Genomic DNA, 27,588 nt, shown 5'->3' with positions numbered 1-27,588 from the left:
TAGGAAGTGCTGACAAAAATACAAATAAAACAAATATTTTTTTTCCCTTCACTATAGTTTATTCAAATAGTTTGGTGTTTTCACTGTTGCCACAATGCATCCCCTATGGGTATGTACAAAATGTATACAGTCATGCTAGGGCCTGAGATTCACTTGAGTGATGTGTGTTTCTTAAGAAACTGTTTCCAAGATATATTAGCACTCTGGCTCTAGCAAAGGCAGTTAAATAAGCAAATAGGGTATGGTTTATTTGCTTTTTCTTACAAGATTTTTTTTTTTCCCTGCATGTTGCATTAAAAAGCTGTGCTTGCCTACAGGCAGTTCTTTTAACGTGCCAAATACTCTTAAGGAATTTTAAAGGGTTGTATTTTCTACCGGGAAACCCTTGTCGTGCGTTTCCCCAAAAGCCCATCACCCGAGCGCAAAGAACACCTTTGCACTGGGTTACTGAGCGCTCGTTCTGCTCGGACAAGCCGGGAGCACCCGGGCGCTGTGTGTGTCCTGACACAAAGGTCAACGGCGCCAGCGCGCCTCCGAGCGCCTCCATCGCTGCTGACCAGCGCCCTTCTCCGGAGAAGCGCCCGGCGCGGACCCGCTCTCGAGGGGCCCCGCTCCCCGGGCCAGCGCCGACAGGCAGCTCCGGCCGTCACCCGGCGCGACCCGCCACGGCCGGCATCGGCGGGCGGAGCGGGACGGCACGGTCCTGCGGCGCGCATCGGGCTGGGGGACAGCCCGCCACGGCCGGCACCGGCGGGCGGAGCGGGACGGCACGGTCCTGCGGCGCGCATCGGGCTGGGGGGACAGCCCGCCCCGGAGCAAGCGGAGCTGCTGCCGTCCCAAGGCGGAGCCGGCGAAAGGCCGCGCCCTGCGCACCCCGCCGGGGCCCCCGGCTGCCGCGCGGAGGGCACGGAGCCTCCGGGCTCGCGGCCCCGCCCCTGTGCGTCACGGGCTGGCGGGGCGCCGATTGGCTGTGGCCGCCGCCTCGCTCCCTCCTCGCCCGGCGGTGGATGTCGCAGCCGCTTCTCACAGTTGTCGTTTGAAATTCGGCCCAAAATGGCGGCGGCGGGCAGCAGCGGGGCTGAGGCGGCGGCGGCCAGGCTGGAGGGGGCGGAGGAAGAGGAGGAGACGGCGGCCGCGGCGGAGGACGGGGAGGAAGATGGCAGCGGGGCTGGCAGGGCGGCGGGCGCGGCGGCGGCGGGCGGGGAGGCCGGCGGCGAGGCTGGCGGCGGTGGCGGCGAGAGCGAGGAGGAGGACGACGTGTTCGAGGTGGAGAAGATCCTTGACGTGAAGACCGAGGGGGTGAGTGCGCGGCGCCGCCGCCTGTCAGCGCGGCGCCCCCGGCCGCTCCCGGCGCTGCGGCGGGGCCCCCAGGGCGGCCGCGCTGCCGTGCGGCGGAGCTGGCGGGCAGCCCGGCTGTCCCCGCGCCGAGGGGCGGCTGCCCGGGCGGGTGTTCGCGCTGCTCCCTGGGGAGCTGCAGCGGGGCTGGGAGCCGGTTTGAACCATGCGCTTGCAGCGGGGCGGGCCCGAGCGACCGCGTCCTCCCGGGATGTTCCCCCGCTCCCCGCGCGCCGGCTATGCGGGCAGACACCGCTGCTCCGGCTGGGCTCCCTGCGCGGCTCGTGTGAAAACAGGCGGTCCGTTATAATCCCGGTTTAAAATACGTTGTGCATAGTTCTGCAAGCGAGCTTTTTGCATCTTACAGCTTTGACGAAAGAGATTAAGTCTGGAGTATGTTTACTAATTTTTTTATTTTGTCTGCATTGTTAAACTGTTCCTCGCTCTTACGCCTGAACTGCAGCAGTGTTTTGATGTAGAGAGCTGAGTGCAGAAATGGGCAGGATTGAATATAGCGGAGAACTTGGAGCTCGTTTCAAAGTACATTTAATGAGGCTATTGTTTACTGGCATATACAGTGTGCGAAGACCTCTTAAAATAAGGATTTTTTCCAATTAAAATAAGTAGCTGTAGTGATCTTTACTTTTCTTAGAAATATCACACCTTGTCTTCTTTCTTTGAAAGCAGCCTGGACTGTTTGAAATGTTTCTAAAATTTCCTGACCCTCAAATACAAAAAATAATTAACACAGCCTTTTTTGAGTCTGAAAATTGCTTATTTTAACTAATGTATGCTTTTTATTTAGGTTTCAGTCAGGTACATAATAGTACAGAATTCTGCCTGTTTAGTCTAAAATAATAGGGTTATGAAACCCATAGGTTGTAGAACCTTCAGATCAAGAATTTCCTGTATTTTTTGGTACTATTATGATTAGGTTCTATCTTGGCCGAAATATCTTGATGGCTTAAGGATATTATGCTTTAAGTGTAACACAGTATTTACAGCTTTGCCTATACAAAGTGTTGGTCAAAATAATAAATCAAGCTTGAAAACAAGAGCACCCTTTTTTTTTAGTTTTTTCCTCCTTCCCCCTCCCCTTCATGATGGAACCTAAAATCTGTACTGGAGGCCAGGGGGGAGCAAGTCATACCATTCCACACACTTCTAAAGATTACTGAAACACATCAAGTGCCATCTCTTAAAAAGGTTACTGGCATGTCCTACTAAAAAGGTGTCTTACGCCCCCTCTTTCTATCCTCCTCCTCCTGGCAGCCCATTCTGCAGCAGGTCCTGAGCTATGTGCACTTGAGGTTTCCCGGCTGGGTCAGCGCGGCTTCGCTGTGCTTGTGTGCCTTGCCCAGAACGTGTTGGTTGTAGATTTGTAGCATGGGCTCCAGCTGCATCAGGTCAGCTTTCCAGTGCTCTTAAACGTGGGCCATGCTCCTGTGCTTCAGAAATACAGGGCAGGACAGATACACCCAGTCCTAACTTCCAAAATGGCTGGAAAAAAGCTGTGTTATGTTCAGTGTGGTGTACTTTACATAGTCTGCTTTAGGCTGGTGATTCCCAGCTTGCAGATTCCCAGGTCTGATATAAGCAAATACACCGAGTGTGCCGCTGTGCAGCAGCACAGCCTGAGGCCAGTCAGGGTGTTCCTGTGTCACTGCTGCAGAAGCTGGAGAGCACTGCACAGAGGAGCTCTGGCCAGTCGCAGTCCCAGTGTTGCGGGAGCTGGCAGTAGAGGCAGCCTGAGAGAGACAGACAGACAGACAGTCCTTCTGGGATGAGACTGGGCTGGGAAGTTAGAGCTGCTGATAAATGAAACGTTAGCATTAGCAATACAAGTTTTGAAATGTTTCCTCTCAGTACATCTAGAAACCCTTTCACACTGCACTAAAATTCTACTAAAACAACAGACTCCAGTGCAAATTGTGGTATTCCCCAGCCAAGCTGGATGACCTTAACTCTGCTCTTTAATGACATAGTGATACCCCTATCTGTAGAGGTTGTTTCTAGCCCTATCACTAGTTGTCCAAGAAGCCACAGCAGTATAAAAATGTGTGGGAAGTGTTCTGTTATTTGTAAGAAGAAAGGAATAACAACGTGCAGTAAAATAACGTTGACAGGCGAGTATAGGGCTGTATATGTATCTTTAGTATGATTATCCTGTCTTCACTTAAACTGCATTTTTGTATCCCTCTCTGTGTACTGAATGTAAAGTCATCCACCAGCCAAATAGTCTTACATTTGTATTAAACTTTTATCCAGCTTTCTCAATCAATTAAAAAAAAGACTTCTAACTTATTTTGTGCCTGAGTTATAAGGATGTCACAGTAACTCTGCAGCTGAGTCCTGGATCACCAGCCAGGAGCTGGGAGTCCCCACACAGGAGTATGTTAGACATGAGTCAGCAGTTCTTGCAGCGGTGCATTTTATTATTAGTTCTGGAGATCCCTTATAACATAAATTATTCTGGGACTGTAATGAGAAAGTTATTAATCACTTATTTTGTGAATAATCCTATTACAGGAAAGAAAGAGAGAGGTGAACATGATTTTGAAAACTAATTCCTGAATCAAGAGCGTATGGTTAAGCTAAATTATAAGAGGAGACGTATTACACTAATATATCTGAATATAGGCTATTTATTTGTATCTGTGAAGCAAAATATAGAAGACTGGAAGTAGAGGTGATTGCTAAAAAGGCTAATGGTGCTCAGGCAAAAATGTAAATTTATGGATACAGATACATTTAATAGTAAGTGTCAAATGGTGGTTCTTTTGAAGCTTTCCTTCTCCAGGCTTAGTTAGCAGTTCAGGTTCTTTTAGAGCATTATCAATCTATTTCTTAAAGAAACAGATATTATTATTTTGTCTCTCCAAAGGTGCTTTCTGTAGCACCTGTGCACTTTTTATATTTAGAAAATAAGTTTAGGAGTGGCTATGTTGCCTGGTACTCATTATCAGCTTTTTATAGGGAAAATGGATTTCCTTAAGTTTGGTGCTAGCTTTTGTCAAACATCTGTTTGAAAAGACTCAGGTTTAATCAGTAAAGATGACCATGTTGATTTCCTAGGACATGTCTTAGCTCTTCAGTGAAGCTCAGTGCAGGGGGCTCTGAGTTTGCCACTTGTCTGGCTATAGCAGCAACATGACCGCAAGCTAGTAAGTTGCCTCTCAGCAAGAAAATGAGTCCATCTTGAGAAACATTAGGATTTAGACTACTTTATTTAGGAGAAAGGCAAGAGATAATTTGATGGAAAGCTCTGTGTTTTAATGGTAAAAGACTTTCTAGTCTACTGAAAGAAACAAGGTAGAGACTAAAAGGTGCAATTTCATCCCATGGTGAAGTTAAATACTGTTGAAACAATTGGTCTAGGGCTTTCATATGTCATCTTTTACTAAAATCTTTATAATATACATTGAGATGCACACACAGATTTTCTCTAGGTTTAACTTGATCCCATTGCTGTTGGTTGTTGTTGTTCTTGGTGGTGTGCTGGTTTGTTTTCCTGATCGTTAGTATTTCAGTTTATCAAAGGTAGCATTGATAACTAAACTAACGTAAGTTACAAGTTCCAATATAAAACTGGGTGAATGGCATTGATGCATTATAAATCTAAAGGGTTTACATCAACTTCTTCAGCAAAGAGAAACAATTCAAGCTTGGCTTTTTAATAGAAGAAATAATAAAACTTAAATAAAATAGTTTTATAACTTGTCAGAAAATCCATTTCAGTAAAATGACTGGGAATTTATGATCTGTACATTGTAGCTGTGGTTCTGAACAAATTATTGACATTACAATTTTTTAAATAAAACCACTCCAACTACTGAAGTGTTTCACCAGGCTACTTAGTATAGTATGTGATACAGATGGAAATAATTCTGGGAATTCTTATGTCAGCGCTGAGTTGAACTCACAATATATTCATTTCTTTATACACAAAGTGATTTATCCACTGAGATCCCCAAGAACTGAGTAAATGCAATACTGTGCTGTATCGTATTAACTGTTGGGGTTTTTCTTACAGGGTAAAATTCTCTACAAGGTACGGTGGAAAGGATACACCTCTGATGATGATACCTGGGAACCAGAGTCTCATTTGGAAGACTGCAAAGAAGTGCTGCTTGAATTCAGAAAAAAGATTGTAGACAATAAGCCTAAACCTGTTAAAAAAGACATACAGGTGCGTTTCACCTTCCAGTGTCATACACCGAAGACGTATTCCCTGTTGCGGCTCTGCTAATTGGGGGAGGGAGAAAGGAAAACGTTTTGAATGTGGAATTAAGAAGAGTTAAAGAACCTCTTCAGTCTGAAGGTGTTTTGTTTCAGGTGAAAATGGATATTGTTACGGCTCTCTGGTTAGGGATTTTTTGGTTAATTTACAAGTTTGCTTGCGGACTCTAAATCCATCTAAACTTTATTTCAGTTTTTAGTGGGGCTGTATGAATGATGTATGGTCATTTTAGCTTGTTTTTGACAACATAAACAACCCCATTTTCCTATGCACATGCATTTTGCCTTGTCACCACAGTTGAGCGCAGCTCAATTCACCATCCTGCTTCGTGTAGCAGATTGTTGAATTGTTGCGTGTTAACCATTAAATTAGGTAAGATAGGAATACAGAAAAATTAATTGTAAGAAGGCAGCGTATGGCTTTTTAAGTTTTCCAACTGCTCAATCAGTTTCAAAATCAAGCATAAGAATCTGTTTTGAAAACTGGTACCCTGCTTCTGGGAAACCTATAGCTAAATTTTACAAAATCAGGTTAATTGTTCTGGAAAGAAAATAGTTCAGATTCAGTTCTGTTCTGGAATCTTGTTGTTGGATGTATGATTGGTTTTCTTGACTTGTTTATGTATTGATTCTCATCCAAGCATTTAGTAATATAATTTAGGTAAGTGAGATAGAATTGCATTTACGAATTTTACGATTTGGCAATGTGGAATGATGTTTGTAGTGTTTAAAAAGAGATTTACTTTTTCCAAGCACCACTGCTACTATTTTTGTATAGTTTACACCAGAACGATACCGTTTAATGGGGAAAGAAATATTTTATTTTTTTCTTTACCTTTTAGAAACTATCTCTAAATGATGATGTGTTTGAAGCAGAATCTGACAGTGACCGGCAAAGTGAAACAAAAGAGGATGTTTCACCAAAGAAGAAAAAGAAGAAGTCAAAAGATGGAGAGGATAGAAGTCCAGATGATCCGAAGAAGAAAAAGTCTAAGTCTGCAAAACTCAAAGAAAAACCCAGAACAGAATGTGAAAATTCCTCAGATATTTTGGTTTCAGATTCAAAGCCAAAAAAAAGGACTTCGGAAAGTAAGGAGGATTCAAAGGACCTGAAGAAGCAAAGGAAAGAAGATACTAACGAAATCAAGAAAAAGAAGGGAGAAGTTAAAGATTTAAAAATAAAATCTAAAGAAGATTCTAAAGAAGCTAAAAAATCACAGAAGGAGAAGCATGGGGATGTTCAGCTTGACTCAGAATTAAGTACTCTAGAAGATGCGTTTTCTCAAGAAACTGATAACGAAAATTCAGACTTGGTTTCTGAAAATAAAGACGAGCAGCAAAAAGTAATAAGTGGAGAGGAGAGAATGGAACAAGAAATGGCTGAAAATGATTCCTTTGCTGATAGGCATCTTGATGGATCAGCAGGTAATGAAGATGATAGTGTTGATGTTAAGGTTAAAAGAAAGAAGAAAAAAAATCAGAAAGCTGAAGATGATAAAGAAGAAGATAGAAAAATGGAAACTCAAGATTTAGAGAAGAAAAGCATGCACAAAAGGCAAAAAGCTCAAGAAAGAGTAAGAGTACCGGGAGAGGTGGAGAAAGTGTCACCTCCTTCACCAGTGCAGAAGGGTTTGAAATTGAGTGCTGATGAAAGAGGGCGCAAGTCCATGGATTCGCCTGGGGAGGTGAGTGATGTTAAGGCTTTGGGGTGGGGACTGGGGATCAAATCAAACATCTGCAGGTTACAGGTGTCTCAAAAGGCCACTGCTCAGGATGGCAAAGAGAAAAATACAAACTGGAAAGTTAATGAGCTGGATGAAGCTAAAGAAAGGCCCACTGATCACTGTGTAGGAGAGTGAAAAATTGCTGGATTCTGAACACTATAAGGGAGGGAACACTTTAGGGCAGGGGTGTCGAACTGATTTTCACCGGAGGCCAATGTGGTTCACACATTGGCCTCCGGTGAAAATCAGTTCGACACCCCTGCTTTAGGAGATAAGGGTGTCTTTAAATGTGAAAATATTAACTTCTCCTGTTTGTTACGTGTATTTAAAATGAGATTTCCTATTCCGTTAAAGCATGCTGTCACTTTTAGCTTTGTTCCCTTCACCCTCAACAGTTGCCTTGATTTGACTTTCTTTCTACTTGTTTAGTAAGACATTCAATCTTGAGCAACTACCCATCCAACGCTGCACAATGAAGTGCTGTTTTGAGTTAAAGCACACCCTTGATCTCTTTCAAAAGCCAGCCACTCCATGGTACCTTACATGCATTAGCACCTACCTGAGAATTGGAAATAGTTTCTAGACCCAGGTGTCCCAGATAGTTGTGCTGTTGGCTTGTTAGAATTCCGGGGGTGCTTAAAGAAGATGCTTTGTTTCATGGCATTGTTCCAAATTAATTACAAATGCTGTACCTGTTTGAAGAAGCGAGCTGAGCAAATACTGGAATGTTCATTTTGCTTTATTTGAGACAGTAGAGTTTTAAGAGAAGCAGGATGGTAAAGGTAAGAGAAAAAATGGAAAAAATAATATTTCTGGGAATGTTTCTGAGAATATATTTTTTTTCAGCTGCTTTAGAGTGTTCTAATGCAGTTTGCAGTTCATAAAACTTTGACTGCTTAGAGAATCCATGTCTGACTTAGAGCAGGTTTGCAGCCAAAATACTTGGATACTTAATGGATTATATCCCACTTCTCCTGAGGCTGTAATTCTGTGGCAGCAATTTTCTTCTGTAGGTTCAGCTGTGGTCCTCTGCTGAGGGTTGTTTTATGTATGGAGCAGGCCACCTTAAACATAAGGTAGCTGATTTTGGGGTAGACAATTAAGTGGCATAATCTCAGAGCAGAGGTACACAGAACAGTGTTTTTGCAAGAGCTTAGTGGTAAAAGCTCTTGTAAACAGGGTTAAGCGGTTACTATGAGGCATAGCCCAGTCTCAAGAAGTTTAGTTAACTGAAATGCAATGGCCTGATATTACTCAAGTATTTTCTCATAGTTTGAGGCTATAGCATTCATAGAGAGATCAGTGATGACAGTCACATAAAGTTTTGGGGTTCTGTTTTATTTACCAGTAGTATAAAAATCTTGTCACTCCAAACATGAAGAGATCAATAGCGGGTGAAAGTTGGTTTGCTTATGGTTCTTCAGCCAGCACTCCTGTAAGTTGTCCGTGTGGCTTGCTCATGGTCATGCTCCAAGGAACCAAGGAAGGCATTCTGTTTCTTGCTTTTTTTAGTCTTGGAGACTTAAACAATGTTTTCTGTAGCTTGTTTGTTGTTCTCCAGAGCAACTGTGGATTTATTACATGGGTGGGTTTGGTGGTGAGTTCTAGATGCTTTTTTGACTTCACTGAATTGTTTGCCCAAGTAGATTATTATTTTCAAATAGAGTCATTGTGTATATTTTAGCTACCTGTCTTTCCTCCTGTAGCTCTGATTTACAGAGCACTGTCATGTCAATTTATAACACAGCATTCTCTGTTTGGACTCAGTTTGCATGCCCAACCATTCTTTCCATTCAGTTTATCTCCAAGAATAAATACGCAGTGTATGGTGTGCATCTGATCAGTATTGAAATCTGGAATGGAATTCAGGATTACTGATTTTAACAGTCCCTCTGTGCAGCAAAAATCCGGTAATCCCTTCGGTAAGTTACAGGTCTCCTACTAAATCAGGAGTGTCAAACTCATTTTCACCAGGGGCCACATCAGCCTTGTGATTGCCTTCAAAGGGCCGAATGTAATTTTAGGGCTGTATGAATGTACATTTATACAGTCCTAAAATTACATTTGGCCCTTTCAAGGCAACCATGAGGCTGATGTGGCCCCTGGTGAAAATGAGTTTGACACCCGTGTTCCAAACACTGGGCATCTGCCAGGACTGACAGCTGTCTGTACTGCTGCTTAATCATGTCAGTGATCAAAAGCTGTGTTTTGGGGGCGAGAAAGACAATTAAATATCTCAGCTCCGCTAACGCATTATGATACACCAGATTCATCTATTCTAATTGAAGATTTTCTTGTGTCAAAGAAATGGTAGCATTTATTGATAAATTCAGTTTGTAGTTCTCATGGGGGCTTCTTTTGGGGTAGTTTTTCAGGAAAGCAGTGCTATCCCTGTACCAGGTTAGTGTCAGAGGCTGGTAAAAAGCCATGCGAAGGAGCCTTGTCCCATCTACTCTGCAGTTTGGAATTCTCTGGCTGAATGGAGAGAGGGAGGATTGCAGGAGACGGGAAGCTTTGCTGGAGGCAGCTGAATTCTGTTTTAGTGAATTTGACTGTATATCTACATCTACCATAAATTTCCTCTGTGATATTGGATATTGCTGAGCTTAGTCTTCTGTGTAGATATGGTGGGTTTTGGTGGATTTTTCCAAGTATCTGTTTTTCACAAATGACTGTTACTATAACGTTTGGTATGTGTAAACTGTCAAACTTGGAACTGTCTGTATACAGATGTCAAGTTTTGTCAGTTAAGGTTCAAGTCAATGCTGTTATAACTGCTTTGAATATGGTGCTACAAAGGTGTTAAATACTTTGAAGTAATTACGTTCTTGTCAGGTTCAGTATTTGGAACAAATGAAAAGTTCATAATTTTAAATTTCCTTCAAAACGCTGGTTTTGACAAATTTACATCTCAAGCCATAAAACACCATTCATGGCTGAGATGCGGTAGAAATCTGAATTGAAGTTGTTGTATTTTGGAAATAACAGTTCTTCTCTTAGGAAGAAGCCTTCACAGACTTAACCCCTGACTCACCTGTTCAATTATTTTCTTAGGAATGTCCACAAGTCTGTTACGTACAGGTTTCAGTAGTATTAATTTTGAATATATTTTATCATTGGAGTAGTGAAAGGACTTTATTTTCCATTTTTTTCTCTACCACTTCAATTTGATCTTTGTTCTCAATATCAGGAGAAAGAAGGAAAGAAGACTGAAACAAAAGAAAAACCTCAAAAAAAAGAGTCTGAAAAAGAAGAAAAGAACAGAAAAGAACAAAGGGGCATAAAAAGTAAGTGCTAACTGCTTAAAGGAGAGAAGAGAATGACCCTTCAGGACATTCTCATTTCTACAAGAGCAGATATTGTGTAGTTTTGTTATACATACCAGAAACAACAATTTCTGCTTTTATTTTAGGAAGCAAAAGTCTGCTGTTTAATGGCTTTGTTAATATATGCTGCATGACAATGATGTCTATACTTTCACGTATGAAGCATAGAAGTGTATAGAAATCTCTAACGTTGTAGACAAGTCAAGATTTTGCCCCTTTTCATTTAATTTTGTTGACTATGCTTCCATGGCATCCAACAGTATTTTTTCTAGAGGAATTCATCCAGTTATTGGCTATTTCCAGAAGTGTTCTGTTGATACTATGAGTACACACTTCCTGTGTTTAGAAAACTAATGGTTGCCCATTCAGACAAACTTCCTGCGTCTTGCTTTAGGCACAATGATGAGTTTATTTTTACACTGTACAACCCTTAAAATATCACCAGAACTGGATGATTTGATACATGAAGAAAAATATCTAGGGTGTATTTCTGTTCTTAGTAGTATAATGGAGTATTAATGTTACCCCTCTTGATCTCAGTAAAATTTTGGATGATTTTATTGAGGATAAATTCCCTCACTACTCTGAGGCTGAACTGAGGAGAACTAGGTAACTGCACCTCTGATAACTGTGAATGCACATTGGAGGAGCTGTGATGGTTCACGTAGCTGTTGCTAGAGAAACGTCTTTCCCTGCAAGTAGCGCAGATGCTTACAATGCTTAGAAAAGTAGTAACAGACAGAATTATTAATTATTGTTCCTTATACAGCATGTCTGTCATCTGTTCATCACAGATACTGAACCATATTTTCAAAGTAGTATTTTACACATACTTCTGAACGACATTTCTTAAGCAGAAGATGGTGCCGTGTTGAAAGCAGAGCTCAGATTTGCCAGGGGGTAGCTGAGGTGAACTAGCTCTCCCTGATTTTTAGCTTATGTTGTTAAGCTTGCTCCTGTGCTTCAGCAATGATTAACTTCTGGAAGGAGGACAGACCTTTTCTAAACGGACTCTGGTCACTCACTTAAACTTTGTTATGTAATAGTCTTTGGTGGCTCAAGTAGTCACTCTTGGTAACTGTTTTCTAGGCTTTAAGGATGTGAAAAGTGCATTTGACTTGTTTAATGTAGCTTCAGAAGAAAAAAGTGAATATTCTGAGAATAACTGCAAAAGAGAAGAGTCTTCGCTAGAATATAAATTCATAGAAGAATTAAAATCAAAAGACAGCAAGGTGTACAAGGAAAGGAGGAACATAAAAGATGAAACAGACACATGGACTTACACTGCTGCAGAAGGTGATCAAGAAATGGCGGATGTGTGTCAAATGAAGAACTCTGGTGAGCAGTAGAAACAAATGTAGGGGCAAGCTGAGCACTGGCAGTTCATGTTTTCTTCATTCCTGCTTGCATCTTTTAGCGCTGCAATTCTTGTCTCCCCAGGAGGCTGACACGGTGTTTTCTTTTGAAACTCACTGATAACTTTCCAGTGTGTTTCTGCTATCACAGTAATGGAGTGTTCCCCTTCTCCTATCGCTTCAGCCTAATTTATTGAAACAAACAATAGTTTGTTTCAAGTAAAAGCATTTTATGTGTGTTTGTAACGTAGCCTTCGTTGTTTGGAACCATTCCATGCTGACTTCTAGAGTTTGAGTGAAAAGTAGTAGTATGTTAAGATGCTGATCATTGAAGCAATGGCAAGCAGTGAATTGTTTGGAAATTGAGAAGGTACTTAATACTTATTTTGCATTTTTTCTTCCATAAAATCAAATACATGATAGATGGCAAGCAGCAAGTCTTGAGTCTGGGTATGGACATGCAGTTAGAATGGCTGACGCTAGAAGACTTTCAGAAGCATCTTGATGGAGAAGATGAGAATCATGTGTCAACAGGACCGATATCAAGTAGTGAGTAATTGCTGGGAGGAAGGGACATTTCTTAGCTAGTGTTTCAAAGTGAAATATCCTGTAACTGCATTGAATTTGTTTTCTAGCTCTCTTGAGGGATGCTGTTAAAAGTGGAGATTACATGACAGTAAAGATGGCACTTTCTTCAAGCGAGGAATATAATCTGGATCAAGAGGTAATTTTTCTGCAAATATTTTTGGGGTGGGTCAGGAGTGAAGAGTACAAATTTGGGTTGTTGGAGAAGCTTTCCCATCTTGGCTAGTAACGGGTTTCTGTTTCACCTTGGGGAAAAAAGCACAGCGTGAGAAAAGGAAATACAGATGTTGAGGCTTCAGTAGTTGTTTTCTGTTTCTTCGAAAGAAAAAATGAAGTTTGATAGAAGCATCCTAGTAGCTGGATTTGCAGGTTTGCCCACCGGATTTAACTGAATATTAAATTCAGAACTGAATATGGTATAAGGAATTATGATACTCATCAGGTCAAGTGGCTAAACTATGTAAAATATCTATACATTAAAAAAAAAATAAATAAATGTTCTGTTTGACAGAGTGGGACCTCTTCACTCCGTGAATAATTAGTTCTCTGCCAGTTCTTCATCAGCTGTGTTCTTACTGGTTTTCTTTCAAGGATTTGTTTTCCTGTTAAATAGTACTATAGTTCTATTTCTGAGGATCAAAATCTCTGATACCAGTATTTTCACTGGTGATCTTGTGTAGTCGTATTATGTAGCATTGGAGAACTAAAGATTTTGCTAAGACTTTGTAGCATAGTAGAAGAGATGCCAAATGAACTAGTGAGACAAGCATGTGTTCCTTGGATTGTAGCATCTGGTAGGAAGTGCAAGAATGAGTGTGGGGACTAACCACTCTCAGAGGTCTGTTCGTACATACGCTCCAATAAAATCCAAAAGCAATGTTGTGGTAGCAGCTGCCTTGGCCGTTGCAGTTTAGCTCCAGTGGCTACTGGTTTATTCTTCCGTTGTCTTGCTGTCTTCCTCACCCTCAAATATCACAGAATCATAGAATGCTAGGGATTGGAAGGGACCTCGAAAGATCATCCAGTCCAATCCCCCTGCCAGAGCAGGAACACCCAGATGAGGTTACACAGCAAGGTGTCCAGGCGGGTTTTGAATGTCTCTAGAACAGGAGACTCCACAGCCCCCCTGGACAGCCTGTTCCAGTGTCTGTCACCCTCACTGAGAAGAAGTTTCTTCTCAAGTTTAAGTGGAACCTCTTATGTTCCAGCTTAAACCCATTACCCCTTGTCCTACCATTGTTTGCCACCGAGAGAGCCTGGCTCCATCCTCATGACACTCACCCTTTGTATATTTGTAAACATTAATAAGGTCACCCCTCAGTCTCTTCTTCTCCAAACTAAAGAGACCCAGCTCCCTCAGCCTTTCCTCATAAGGGAGATGCTCCACTCCCTTAATCATCTTTGTTGCCCTGCGCCGGAACCTCTCCAGCAGTTCCCTGTCCTTCTTGAACTGAGGGGCCCAGAACTGGACACAATATTCCAGATGTGGTCTCACCAGGGCAGAGTAGAGGGGAAGGAGAACCTCTCTGGATCTACTAACCACCCCCCTTCTAATACACCCCAGGATGCCATTGGCCTTCCTGGCCACAAGGGCACAGTGCTGGCTCATGGTCATCATGTTGTCCACCAGGACCCCAGGTCCCTCTCCCCTACACTGCTCTCTGATGGGTCATTCCCCAACTTATATATATATCTCGCTGCCTTTCTTCCTGGCTCATTCTGGTTTTCCTCCTTCCTGTGCTGGTCCTTGGCACATTACGGGTTTTGCAGATTATGGAGCTCAGAGTGTGAGGCCTGTGGACAAGATAGGTGGGAGGTGATGGTTTGTTGGTATCTGACAGCCATATATATGTGCATTCTTCTGCCAGGGAGGCAGATCTTGGTGAAACCTGTTCACACACTTGCAATTTTTGTATTGTGGCTTTGATTTATCTTAAAGTATTAGATTTTTTTTTTTTTTTTTTTTAAATGGCAATGGTTCTTCTTACAGGACTCAAGTGGAATGACCCTAGTAATGCTGGCTGCTGCTGGTGGGCATGATGACCTTCTCCGGGTCCTTATCAGGAAAGGAGCTAAAGTTAATGGTAGACAGAAAAATGGAACAACTGCATTGATACTCGCAGCTGAGAAGGTTGGCTTGGTTATTGTTGTATTTATGGTTCTCGGCTCTTTTACTTATGTTTCAAAGTGTTACATGAAAAAGGTTATTAGGAAGGCGCTGGAGAGAGACTCGAACTCTCGTGGGTTACTCTGAGCAGTATTTATTGTAGAAGATTCGCAGGAACAGCAGGGTTGGATCACCTCCTCAGAGAGTGACAATCATACAGCAATACAGCTAGTCATTATATAGGGTTCTAACAGGTATTATGCAACTAAGCAAAATTTATCACTGTCTGTCACTGTCAATGTCTTCAGGTTCCTCCCGTCTCAGTGGTCTGCAGGTTTCACTTCTTTCTTCATGTTCCACTTGGCAAGTACCGAACGAAAAGTCCTTGGGTTGCAGGGCTAGCTTTGAAGTTCTACCTGTCTCATTTGTTATCCATAGTTCATCAGTCTAGTACAGAAATCAGCAAACCTAACAATAGCATTTATCAATGTCTAAGGGTACAAAGCAAGCATAAGGTAACCAGGCTCGTGGTTCTGGGCAAGGGCTATACAGGGGACAAGCTGAGACTTGCAGCCTTAGCAGCACAGCTTATAACACTGATACAGGCCAAAAATCCAAATTCCCTATTTTCCTATAACAGTACACATTTTTTTTCCCTTGGATGATGCTTAAGAAGTAGTTAACAGGATATAGCAGGGTAACCTTAATTGCATAATTTCAGCAGCTGTGGTTAGTGTAGTGTAAATAAATTCTGATCACAAACCCTACCCTGAGAAGAGGATATCATAGAGCTACCTTGAGTGAAAGTGGATGCAGAGGATATCTCTGAATATGTCAGTCATGAGGGCTGAAGTTCTTGCGTTAGAATTGCTTGTTATGATCTCTGGATACACAGGATCCAAACTTGGGACACTTTGAGAGCAAGTCTCTGATTGAGCAGGGTTTACTGTTTGAGAGCTGGGACATAGAGACTCTGGCAAGCTCTTCTCAAACTAAGACCAACTAGACCAGTAAGTTACAGAATGTTTCATGGGTGTGCTCTTTAGTTCAAGTTGGTTTATGTATTTTCCCATGTACAGTAGATAAAAGTATGAAGGGGAGCTTGATTCCAGTTGAGTGATTAGTGCAAACATCCTGTTTTCTTCCTGTGGTGTAGATTTAGAAAACAGTTAAGAGTTGTAAATACTCAGGGCTATCTGTGTGCCTGAGTCTGCATTGCTCTAGAGAACAGCGTTAATTGTGTCATGTCTCATGCTTTGGATTTTCCTGATAGATTTTAAATAAATGTCACTTTATATTCTGAAAAAAACATCATCTTTTCTGCTTACTTGTCTTGTGGTTTGGTTTGGGTTTTCTTTCAGAATTTTCTAACAACAGTAGCTATTCTCCTGGAAGCTGGGGCGTACGTCAACAGGCAGCAGAGCAGCGGTGAAACTGCTTTAATGAAGGTAAATTCAGTGTTTGCCCTGACACTGTTTTGTAGTAAATACTTTTTGCAAACTAATAGAACATAAAAGCATGTTTGTAGAGCTGATTTAGGGAACATGTACTGTATTTGAGATACAAATATTTCTCTTGGTTATTGTAGGCAGTGTTTTAATCCATTTTTTAATGTACTGTTGTATCTCAACAATAAATGCAGATGCTATGAGCATACAGTGCTAAATGTGCCTCATCCTCTTCCATTGTTTGACTTTTAAGAAATGTGGATATGATCTTAAAACTGAGATAATCAGGCTGTCAGCAGGAAGAGAAAAATTCCAAAAAGAGAATCTCTTACTTGGGTGTTGCTGTGACTGACTTTTGTAGTTTCATTGCAGGCCAGAAATAAAATAACCAGTTTGGAGTCTCCTTCCTACTGCCTGTTCCACACCCCTATCACAAAGGAAATTTTTATTTCTTTTAATTTTTATTTTATTGTAATGGGAAAATTCCAGGACCCTTTAAATGGTTTGTGCTCCTCTTGTTTGTTTGTTTGTGTGTGGGGGTTTTGTTTTGGTTTGGTTTTTTGTTTTTGTTCATATCGAATCATAGAATGTCCCAAGTTGGAAGGGACCCACAAGGTTCATCAAGTCCAACTCCTGTCCCTGCACATGACAACCCCACAGTTCACACCACGTGTCTGAGGGTGTTGTCCAGTCTCTTCTTGAACACTGTCAGGCTTGGGGCTGTGACACCTCCCTGGGGAGCCTGTTCCAGTGCTCCAGCACCCTCTGGGGGAAGAACCTTTTCCTAATGTCCAACCTAAACCTCCCCTGGCACATCTTCCTGCCATTTCCTTGGGTTCTGTCATTGGTGCCTGCCCCTCCTCCCCCCCTTGTGAGGAAGCTGTAGACCATGATGAGGTCTCCTCTCAGTCTCCTCTTCTCCAGGCCAGGCTGAACAAACCAAGTGATATAAACGTGTTTATCAAGTCACTCTTATTTAACCTTAGGAGTTGGATCATACTTTTTAAAAGGGGGGACGGAATTCTTGGCACTTAATTTCTTTGAGGAGCTGTGTGATTTTTATGGGTTTCTTCAGTTCTGGAATAATGTGGATTGAAAGCACAGGTGAAAGTTCAGAGCTGAGACAAATTTCAGAAGTTAGCTTCTGAAAGGTCTCATGAAGATAGAAGTTTCTATCTTTTGTGCCTTTCCCTAATTTGTCAGAGTTGTGTTAGCGTTTGCAGAGCAAATACCTAAACTTGTTTTCTGAATTGTAAATCATTTTGGATTTTAATTCATTTCTGTACTTCTGCTTACTTCAATGTTACGCTCTGTTCTCACGGGGGATTTGTCATTGTCCGTCCTCCTGTTTTCTCACTTTCTGCACAGGCTTGTAAAAGAGGGAATTCGGATATAGTGCGGCTCATGATTGAAAGTGGGGCAGACTGTAACATTTTGTCCAAGCATCAGAACAGCGCACTGCATTTTGCTAAGCAATGTAATAACATACTGGTGTATGAGCAGCTCAAGAGTCACTTGGACACGTGAGTAAACTGTACTTTGAAGTTTGTTCTGGTGAGGTTTGCGGTACCAGGCATGTCAGAGTTTTGATTTAAGTCAAGGAGAAGAGGGGGAGATTTCAGGAAAGAAAACAGATCTCATTTGGGCAGGAAGCTAGCGGAAATCATGGGAAATGAAAATGGTGTGAGCTCACAGATTTAGCAGACACTTCCTTAAACACTGAGTGAAGAGGTGGAAAGGAGGACAAGGCAATTACCAGAAATGAAAGATTCCTAAAACTAAAAATACAGCTATTAGGAAAACTGAGAAGTGTATAAGCACTGGACAGCTGAATGTAAACTCTTATTACGACACGCCAAATAAAATACTGTGCTAAAAAGCATTAAAAAAATAAAAGGGCATCAAACAAAAACACCATGAAAAGTCAATGCAGATAGTTACGGTGTTGTTGGACCCTTAAACATGAGCTGAGAGTGCCACGAGGAACAACTGGGGAAGCTTCTAGACTCACTACCTGAATATACCAGTTCAGTGTTTCTCATCAGTCAAAAAGGAAGAGAATATCGTAGTAGTGGAGCCAAAAATAAAATGTAAGTCTGTGGTGTCCAAATGCCTTAAATAGCACAGGCCATTCCAGTTACGTTGTTTCAAGAGCAGATGAAGCCAAAAGGAAAAATAAAGATGCTCAGATATGGAGTAGCTTCTGTGAGGGTAGACCGGGGGACGTGATACACGTCACCTTCGGACAGATTAAAAGGTCAAAGTGTAAAACGAGAAAAGAACAACAAAAAAATAACGCCAAGCCATGAGGCAGGTTCTGCAGGCCATCCTGGTAAATGTTTAGTGATAGGTTTGAAATGGGGGGATATTTTTGCACAGGAAAACGGAATTATGGATCTCGTTGCAGAATGCTGTGGTCACAGGTGCCTGGGATTTTGGGAGCAGATCCAGGGAGAGGTGCGATTTGGCTGCAGTCCCTCGTTTTAGAGCCCTCTAAATCAGATTGCTGGAACCTAGGACAGTGTCCCAAAAAAAGACAAGTGTTGAGTAATTTCCCATATTTAATATGGCTTTGTCTAGCATCTGGAAACTAGGCTAGCTGAGCTTCTGGGCTTGCTTTGATGGGGCAATTCTTGTGGTTTCTTTATGATCAAACACTTGAGTTTTAGATTGTGCAGACGGTAACCTCAGCTAGCGCGGAGGGAAGTGTGTGCTCAGTAATAGCTCCAACAGCCGGGAAGCTGAGAGGGTCAGAACCTTGGCCGTGCAAAAGCGTTTAAAACCCATTAGTGTCAAAACAGCTTTCTGACGAGGATTACTTGGTGACCTGCTTGTGAAAGTGCCAGATACTGTTGGTTAATGTGGCCTCTCTTCTGGAGGCTACGCTGCTCGCTTCAATTAACACCCAATCAAAAAAACACACAAACCACCAAAACAAACCAACCAACCAAAAACCAAACCAAATTAAAAAACCCACACAAAACACCAAACAAAAAAACCCCACCATGGCAGAAGCAGTTTGGCTGTTTAATGGTAGCATTGCTGCTTTTTCACTGCGTTTTAGTAAATTACGAACTGCATTTTCGCAGTAGTATTGCCAGTAAAATTATACAGTGACTTATTTGTTTTTACACTGTACTCTCAATCAGGCTGGTAAATCAGCCACCCTGGGGCAGTGACTGTCTGCTGCTGTTTACCCACCAGGTTCATACTGATGTTTCAGGGACATCTTTTTACATACAGAGCCTTCAAAATATGTGGCTAGCTGGAATTTTTTTTAATATGCGACCTGATAGCTGAAATTTCACAAACAGATCACTGATAAAATGTTTTATTAACAAAATATTGGGACTTGGGGTTCATCTGTGCATAAATGATGAAGTGAAAATTGGGAATCCAGACAGGTAATCTGGAATCTTTTCTTGTGTCAAGCTCTCATTACGTTTGTCTGATAAAGTAATTTTACTATGTGCAGTACAGGTCTCTCACTTGTTTGGCCTTTCAGGCTCTCGAGAGTAGCAGAAGACACCATCAGGAATTATTTTGAAACCCGTCTGGCTTTGCTGGAGCCAGTCTTTCCCATCGCGTGTCATCGTCTCTGTGAAGGGCCGGACTTTTCTACAGATTTTAACTACAGACCCCCACAAAACGTGCCAGAAGGTAGGAGGGTGCTTGTTGTGCTGGGCGTGTTGTTGGGTTTGGGGAAAAAAGGTGGAACTGTGTGTTATTAAACCGCCTTGTTAAGTATGTCTTAAAGTGCTTGTTGTATGACTTGCTATATTGCAGTATGTTATACCTCTGATTATGGATTATAGGGAGGGCAGCGATGTTTTGATGCATTGTGGGTGTGGTTTGTCTTGGTTTTTTAATTGCCACAGACATAGTGGCTTTCTTCTGTCTTTCTGTTCATGGGTGCCAGTAGCTTTCTGAGGTTACGTTAGCTAAGTGACAGGTATTATAGGAAAGGAGCAGTTTACCTCAGAATGATAAATGTTGAAAAATCTGAATCTAAGAGCATACCTGGAAACCTCGTGGTGGAAGGTCGTGTTTGTAGCCAGCGCGGAACACGCTGCAGCGCGGGAGCAGTCACAGCACTGCCGTGACACCAGTGCAGACTAGAAGTGCCATCAAAAAGAAGCCAGCGTCCATCAGCTCTGGGTGGCCCATAGAGCCTTTCAGAAAGCTGGGAATCAAATTCCCAAGATACCTGGGAATGTTTCTTCATTCCTTTAGGAATCGAGATTCTAATCTCTGACGCTTGGCTGAGCTAAGTCATTTTCATTCACCTTTTGAGTGTATCAGGGGAATATCTACTGATTTTTCTTGAAATAATACATTAATGTGGCTGAAATCTTACTTAAACTAAGATGGAAAGTGGTTGTGTCTGTCCAGTTTCCTGGTTGTTAAGAGCTGTAATACAAGTCTTCCAGTGGTTGATAGTAGGTACAATTTACAGAATTAAGAAACCTTATATAATTGGATGTATTAAAATGGGGCATTTGTGGGTACTGAAGAATGTTGCGTATTGAATTTCAGCGCAGTTCATAAAGATCCAGAATTGTCTGGTCTCGGTTGTCCCTACCAAGAGAAAAGACAACCCAAACCACGTTAAATTCTATAACTCTGGTTAGGGAAAGCTAAAACCACAGAGGTGAGCCATGCTGAGGATTGCCGTGTTCATTTTGTTCTTCTTTCTAATAGCCACATAAAATTATTTCTGCTGCCAAAAGACCTGAACGTAGTGACCAGATCAGTTGTGTTCTGTGCTGAGATCCACTGGCTCAGGAGGTTGCATTTCTGTGTGTGGCTTTGATACTCCATTGATGTTTAGTATATACTGAAGTAGTTTATATATATACATACATACACACACACATATATATTTGTACCTAACTGTCTTCAAACATTCAGTGTGTGCAGTTGTTCTGAATAATGGATCTCGTTTCACATGCCTGAATTGCCTTCCCTTTCAGGATCAGGAATTCTTCTCTTTATTTTCCATGCAAATTTCCTTGGTAAAAATGTCATTGCTCGGCTCTGTGGACCATGCAGTGTACAAGCTGTGGTTTTAAACGACAAATTCCAGCTCCCTGTATTTCTGGTAAATCTTTTCTTATAACTGATCAACTATAAAACTGCTTTATAGTCTTCATGGAGCAGCCTGGGAAATCTTAGTGCCTTAATTTGGATTTTGAGTGTTGTGTTGAAGCTTTTTTTATCATGATAGGGTTCTTGGGTTTTTTTAGTGAAACTTAATTCTTTTTTGTATCTGGAGAGAACTCCAAACCTTGCATATACTAGAACTCCATACAAAATTATGCCTTAAAAGGCAGGGATGTATTTAATAGTACTGGACAACCTGCTTCTAGGTGGCCCTGCGTGAGCAGCTGATGGTGCCTGGTTGGAGCAGATGGGACCTCAGAGGTCCCTTCCAACCTCAACTCTTCTGTGATTCTGGGACTTCAGAACTGAGGGTTTGAGCAGGCACCTGAGAACTCTGTACTTAAAGCTGTTTAACTTCTCATTCACCCAGCATCTCCAATTTTTGACCCAAGTAAGTTCTGAAATATAACTACTTTGCCTTGATTTAACAACCTACCTTACCTCATATTTTTACTGATTAATTTATATTTTTTGATGAGTTTTTTTAAAGCTATTAAATGCATCACTACGCATGCTTTTTCAAGTCCTCTTGTTTTCTCTGTGGTCCCACAAAAGGTTCTCTGCAGCATACACAACTTCCTTTCAAAAAATGCACAGTTAAAATGTTGTGTTCTGTTGGTCCATCGTGTAGCACTTTGTCATATCCTGCCACTAACTTTGTCCGTTTTCTTTTTTCCTTTAGGATAGTCACTTTATTTATTCCTTCAGCCCTACTGCAGGCCTTAACAAGCTTTTTATACGGTTGACCGAAGCTCCTACTGCCAAGGTACAAAATGCTCTCAAAATTAAATACCTATATTAATTTTTTGTACAGTAACTCTTCCATAGTTTAAATGCTTCCTAGTTATATGTTGCAAATGTAAAAATTACGAGTTTCCCACCCTCTCCTTATGCCGGTTCCCATCAGTCCCAGTTCCATTCTGTGACATTGCTGGAACTCAGGAGCTCTGCCAGGGGTGTTAGTTTGGTCAGAAGTAAATGTTTTTGTGCTGCAATCAGAATAATTCATGCACCAGGATAAACTGCTGTTACAGCTAAACGTTTTCCCCATCTATACTGAGAATTTAATGACAGATACATGGAGTGTCAGTTATGTTTTGCATACAGATGGTTTGGCTTGTGTGTTTTGGAGAACTTGCAAGTGTTTCCTAGGGCATCAGTCTGCTTTGGAATAGTCTGTGTAGTCTGTTGTGTTTTCCAGGTGGTTCGGGCAACAGTCCCACTACATGCTGTAAGAGGAATAGCAGATCCTGTTCTGGTAGCATCTCTTTTTGTCCTTGGAAGATGCACCAGTAAATTTTCTGGATCTTCATATTTAAAACTTATACTCAGCTCTTATTTATTCAGTTGAAAGTACCTGTGTATATCTGGTTCAGATTTGGGGGTCACTTGTTTAACCATCACCTAATGCAGTGGTGTTATAATTGAGTCTTACAAGCTGTTCATTTTTCAGTAGGGCTGTTACAATTTGATTTTTATTAATCAGAGATTATAAATACTTTTTTTTTTCTTAGTCACTTGCAATTTTATGCTTAGTTTTCTTAGTCACTTGCAACTCATGCTTTTCCTATATTAGAATTAGTGTTGAACACAGTAGTTACACATGAACAATCTGAAACCTTTGTTTGCTGTTGCAGGTGAAGCTGCTCATAGGCGCGTACCGAGTGCAGCTGCAGTGACCTCAGGGCTGAGAGCACGTCGAGTGGGCTGACGCGTTTTTGGACGTACTTCTGACTCCTGTTCAGAGACTGACAGAGCAGTTTGGAACTTTTGGGCACCGCACTCTTAAGACGAAGTTCCCATCTGGCCGTCACTCGTTGGCAGGCCCACAGGAGTGCGTGTTGGGGAGCAGCTCAGTGTGCTGCGCTGGTGGGACAGGGCTCTCAGCTTTTTTACTTTGTACAGATGTAGATGTAAGTATTTGTGCCAATACATATAATTCTGTTTTTCTTTAACTTGTGGAGTCCAGACTGCCTATTTCAGCTTTTCCACAATGTGGAGTGGTGCATATAAGAACTATTTAAGGTAACTACATGAAATGTCTTTTTTAATAGAAAGATCTTTTCCATTTGTAAACTAAAATTTTCTACCTGCTCTAACTGTAATGTTTCTCTGTAAAACGCAGAACTGTCATATTCTTGGAGCTGTGGGCAGAAATTACACTTGGAAGTCACTGCATTAGATCTAACTTTGAATTGCTTAGGGCTGTGTTCTGGTTTGAAGCTTTTCCTGCTCTTGTCTCCCAATGAGGAAGCAGTTGTGCTTTGAGCCATTCACTTGGAACAAACACCCATAGGGCTGCAGGTATGAACAGGACATCTGAATAGGTTCCATTCATAGAGGATCGCAGTCAGATTCCTAATTATATAATGGTTTTAAAACTACTTTTGTGTTAGAGAAGCAACTGATAGTTTTACAGACATCTTAACATCTGAGTTGTTAGTCAAGTGACATGTGGGAAAACAAATACAAGCTGAAAACAGCAAACCAGAAAACTTGTAACTACCTGAAACGTGCAGGCAATGCTGTTGGTAGACAAGAAGATCCATAGAGGATTTCAGATGTTCTCAGCCTGACAGATGAGAATGTGTATTGCCCTGAAATTCAGAAGTTCAGTTCCTCAGTGCAAAGAGCTGCTATTTTTTTTAATTTATTTAAATGACCCATTTTATCAGCTGACAGCAGTTCTGTAATGGTCCTGTGCTATAAAATACAAATGTAATACTTCTCCATGAGGTATAAAATATTTTTCTTTGTAAATTAACCAACATCTTGAAAAGCTAAAAAAAAAAATAAGAAAAAAAATTGCAGAATGTGCCTTTGCTGTTGTGGTTGCCACAGGTAGCTTACATGCCACTATGTGCCTATCTTGTTAGCAAAACCATGGGGGATAAATCCTTAATGTATCTGAGTGCTCACCATCAAAATGGTGCGGATGTATTAAGTATTCTGTTAAGAACTGTGACTTTTTATTATAAAGTTCAATTAGTTTTTAATTTTTGGTTAGTTTTTAATTTTTGGTTCTTGAAAGTTTAAAACTTTCCCATTTAAGTGATGCCAGATATAACAAAGCACACTATTTCAATGTTGTGGAATGTCCCATTAAGCTGTAAGACTGGAACAGCAACATGACAGACAAATACTCATTTCTGGTCTGATTTAGGATTGTTGTGTGTCTTTGCGCACAGTGGTGATGAGACGTGAGCACATGAGGTTTTGAACAGACTTGGTACCTCCACCCCTCTGAAATCCGTTAGATACCTCATTTTGTTAAGTGTGGGCACCTGAAATGCGTGCAAAGCGCTGGCTGAGAATCGGGTACGGCGCTGCCAGCACTTAGGCCAGCGTGTGGCTGTTCTGAGTCACTGTGCATGACCATGGAAGGTGAAGTAAGGCCGGGCACATGCGTTGAGTGTTCCCTGGTGTAGTGACAGTTCTCATGGATGTAGCTCGCGCCTCCTGAGTTACTCGGGTGTGTAGGTGTAACAGTGCTGTCTGTGTGTGACAAGTGCTGCACAGCACTTATTCCTCGTAAATGTTTGAGCTGTTTGGGGTGGGGACAAAAGGTTTTGGAACAAATGTCCATATAATATAGATTCTATTTAGAAACTGTTGTACAGTCTAACCTAAAACTGTCTAGCAGTGCTCCAAGAGTTGACATAGCAAGTAGATTGTCAAAGGCTGATCGGGGGCAGGGAGGAAGGGGATGTTTCCTTTGGGGTTTTGTTGTTTTCTTTTCTTCCCTTGAGGCATTTGAGAGGGAGATGAGTCCTACAGGACATGGGAATTAAATTTGGGTTAATGCTGCTTTTGTTAAGGGATGGATTTTGCAGCCATCTTTTCCTTTTAGTTGGTGATACAAATTCAAAATCCCTACTGAAGGTGCATATGGTAAAGTTGTTTGAAGCTGGTTTTTGTCCTATTCCTATTATACGGTTTTTATCCAATTGCTAAGAAAAAGGTTTTGGTGGACAAAGTAGCTACAATAAAAAAACCAATTCTTTAGGCCTGGTGGAAAAATACCTTTGAAGTATTTGCTCAGTTTCTTGCTGCTGTCAGTGAGGCTCAACAGCTACAGCTGCCATCACTGCACTGGCACCACTGTTCCAGAGGCTGTTTTTAGCACAGGTCCTCTGTGCTTTCTGCGCCCGTTCTTTAAAAATGTGATTGTTTCTGATCAGTGTGGACGGAAGAGAGCTGTTTCAGCGTACAAAGAGACAGCACAGAGTGCAGCTCCCCCCTCAGCCAGGATTGCTCAGTGTCCCAGGCCCTGTCTGTACCTCACGTTCTGAGAACAAGTCCTGTTCCCTGGAGCTGTGACGTGTACAGACCAAGTGGGGAGAACTTGAGGAAGAAAACCTCAGGCTTGTTCACAGCAGTTGCACATCTCCGTTATGTGGGCAAAGCTGCTCTCCTTGCCACAAACAGTAACTGCCAGAGCCTCAGCCTGCAAAGCCTGTGCTTACATGCATATTGTTTTTAAAAAAGGATTTACCAAGCTGATTGTGACATCCTGTCTGGAAAAGCTTGTATGGGACATGTACAAGCATTTGGCATTCCCATTGATTTCCTGGACCTCTCAGCTCTACTGTATTAACATTCCACAACATGTATTTCTCTAAGCAGTAGGATGAAGGTCCCTAACCACAAGTGAACATTGCCCCACACAAGCCCCCAGCCTGGCTCCCCTGCATTCACCCTCTGAAACAGAACGGCTACCACGAACCCCCAGTGTTTCCACAGTGTGGAGACCCAGTAAAGTACAGCAAGACCATACTGACTTGCACTGGTTTTATTACTGGTATGATGCAACACAAAATTACACAAAATGTCCTCATTACTGTGCACCTCTAAGATGAGCCCAGCTCCATCTTCTCTGCCCCTTCCATTACACAGCTGAAGTCAGATTTCCTACCCCTGTTCTCCAGAGCAAGCAAACCCACTGCCTGTCCCCACAGCTCCTATGCTTGAACCTCCCAATTATCTTGGTGGCCTCCACTGGACTGTTCCCATAGATCTCTTGTCTTCGGGAGCCCAGAACTGGGCCCAGCCCTCCAGAGCTGCAGTCCCAGCAGCACCGAGGAGCAATGTCTTTCCTTGCCCCTGCTCATCTTGGCTGGTCCCTCAGGACTGCCCGACCAGCTGCTGCAGAGCTGCATCGGGTTCTTCTGTACCCACTACAGCACTTCACATTTGCCTTTTTCAAACTTCGTGAGGCTCCTCTCAGGCCCTTGATTCATGTTCACTGCCTTGCTGATTGCAGGAAAGAGAAAGAAATAGACATAGAAACCCTGGAAAAAAAAATAGTAACAGTGGTGGTATATTACAGTGCAATGCAAGGCTGGAGAAACCACATCAAAATTTGGATTTCATTATTAATTTCATTCCTGGGTTTTGTTTTTCATCTGTTTATTTAGCTGCATTAAGACAGCAGGCATTTTTATCACACATCCAACTCAAACTTGACTGCATGGACAGTGAGATCTTAGTGCAGCTTTAATCTCCCCACTGGGTGACATTTTCCTTCCAGTCCTTTTTGGCTGTTGCTGGCTCACACAATACTTCGTGCTCCTTCACATTATTGCAACTTAAACACAATCCACACCACTGTTTTTTCTTTAAATATAAAACCCACAATTTCCTCATCTTTTGTTACATATTTTATTGCTTGAAATTATTTTTTACTCACTTAACTCTAAAGTTGTTTTAAGTCCAAAACCAATCATTTAACCAAGGAGCAGCCTTTCAATATCAATTACTCTGATTCCTGTTGTAACAGGTATAAACTTCAGTCCTGTTATCAGAAGCATTTGAGTATTGGAAGTATTGGAGATCTGAAAGAAAATCTGCTTCTGGTACAGCCCAGATAACAAGGGAGCCAAAGCCTCGGGTCCGCAAAGTTGGCCAAGAGCAGCTCTACTACTGAATACTGCGCTGAACGCTGGTACCACCTGCTCTGCCAGCGGCTGAAGAGTGCAATGTCACAGCAGCTGTAATTGCCTCATACGGCAAAAGGCATTTTGAACCTCGCAAGCAGATGTCTTCAGATTCTTCTGATGTGGCTTTTCCAGTCTGCGGTGCTGGTGGGGGACACACCAATCCAGGCTCGTCCCACTGCCATCATTTCCAGCGGCCCGTTCCCTCAGGTCTTGCAGGGCAGAGCTGTCTACAGGCAGAGAGAACAGCTCAACTGAGAGCAGCAATTCAGCCCTCTCCCCTGCTCACCTAGGTGTCCCAGATTTGATTAAGGATTTAATAGTGTAACAACATTGTTCTTGTGCCCAGGAGCAGAGAGAACAATGAAGA

At 42.1% G+C, this 27,588-nt stretch overlaps 2 protein-coding genes across 5 annotated transcripts in view; one reads left to right on the top strand and one right to left on the bottom strand.

Moving 5' to 3' along the window:
- Window positions 1-1,053: 1,053 nt before the first annotated feature.
- Window positions 1,054-27,517, top strand: MPHOSPH8 (M-phase phosphoprotein 8; the record flags this gene model as incomplete). Of its 3 annotated transcripts, none has more annotated exons than XR_013923620.1 (15): window positions 1,054-1,299; window positions 5,369-5,524; window positions 6,417-7,259; window positions 10,489-10,585; window positions 11,714-11,962; window positions 12,403-12,528; window positions 12,615-12,703; window positions 14,555-14,695; window positions 16,033-16,119; window positions 17,488-17,642; window positions 19,625-19,779; window positions 21,093-21,220; window positions 21,965-22,048; window positions 22,920-23,195; window positions 27,062-27,517. XR_013923620.1 is itself a non-coding variant. In XM_080364068.1 (14 exons), the coding sequence occupies 14 exons, from the start codon at window positions 1,054-1,056 to the stop codon at window positions 22,959-22,961; spliced, it is 2,598 nt and encodes an 865-aa protein (XP_080220194.1). In that variant the 3' UTR covers window positions 22,962-25,296. The 3 variants fall into 3 exon arrangements, 1 of the variants encoding a protein (XP_080220194.1); XR_013923621.1 differs by having other exon boundaries at window positions 27,024-27,517; XM_080364068.1 differs by lacking the exon at window positions 27,062-27,517 and having other exon boundaries at window positions 22,920-25,296.
- PSPC1 (paraspeckle component 1) overlaps window positions 26,114-27,588 on the bottom strand; it is a 63,746-nt gene continuing 62,271 nt past the window's right edge. The window contains exon 11 of one of the 2 annotated variants that reach the window (XR_013923622.1): window positions 26,114-26,573. The gene's annotated coding sequence lies outside the window, so the exon portion shown is untranslated. Of the gene's footprint in view, window positions 26,574-27,312; window positions 27,449-27,588 lie in introns of those variants that run through there. The other variant, XR_013923623.1, reaches the window with a different exon arrangement.

Source organism: Nesoenas mayeri (genome assembly GCF_963082525.1).
Source record: "Nesoenas mayeri genome assembly, chromosome: 1".
Lineage (NCBI taxonomy): Eukaryota > Metazoa > Chordata > Aves > Columbiformes > Columbidae > Nesoenas > Nesoenas mayeri.
This window is presented reverse-complemented; position numbering and strand designations above follow the sequence as displayed.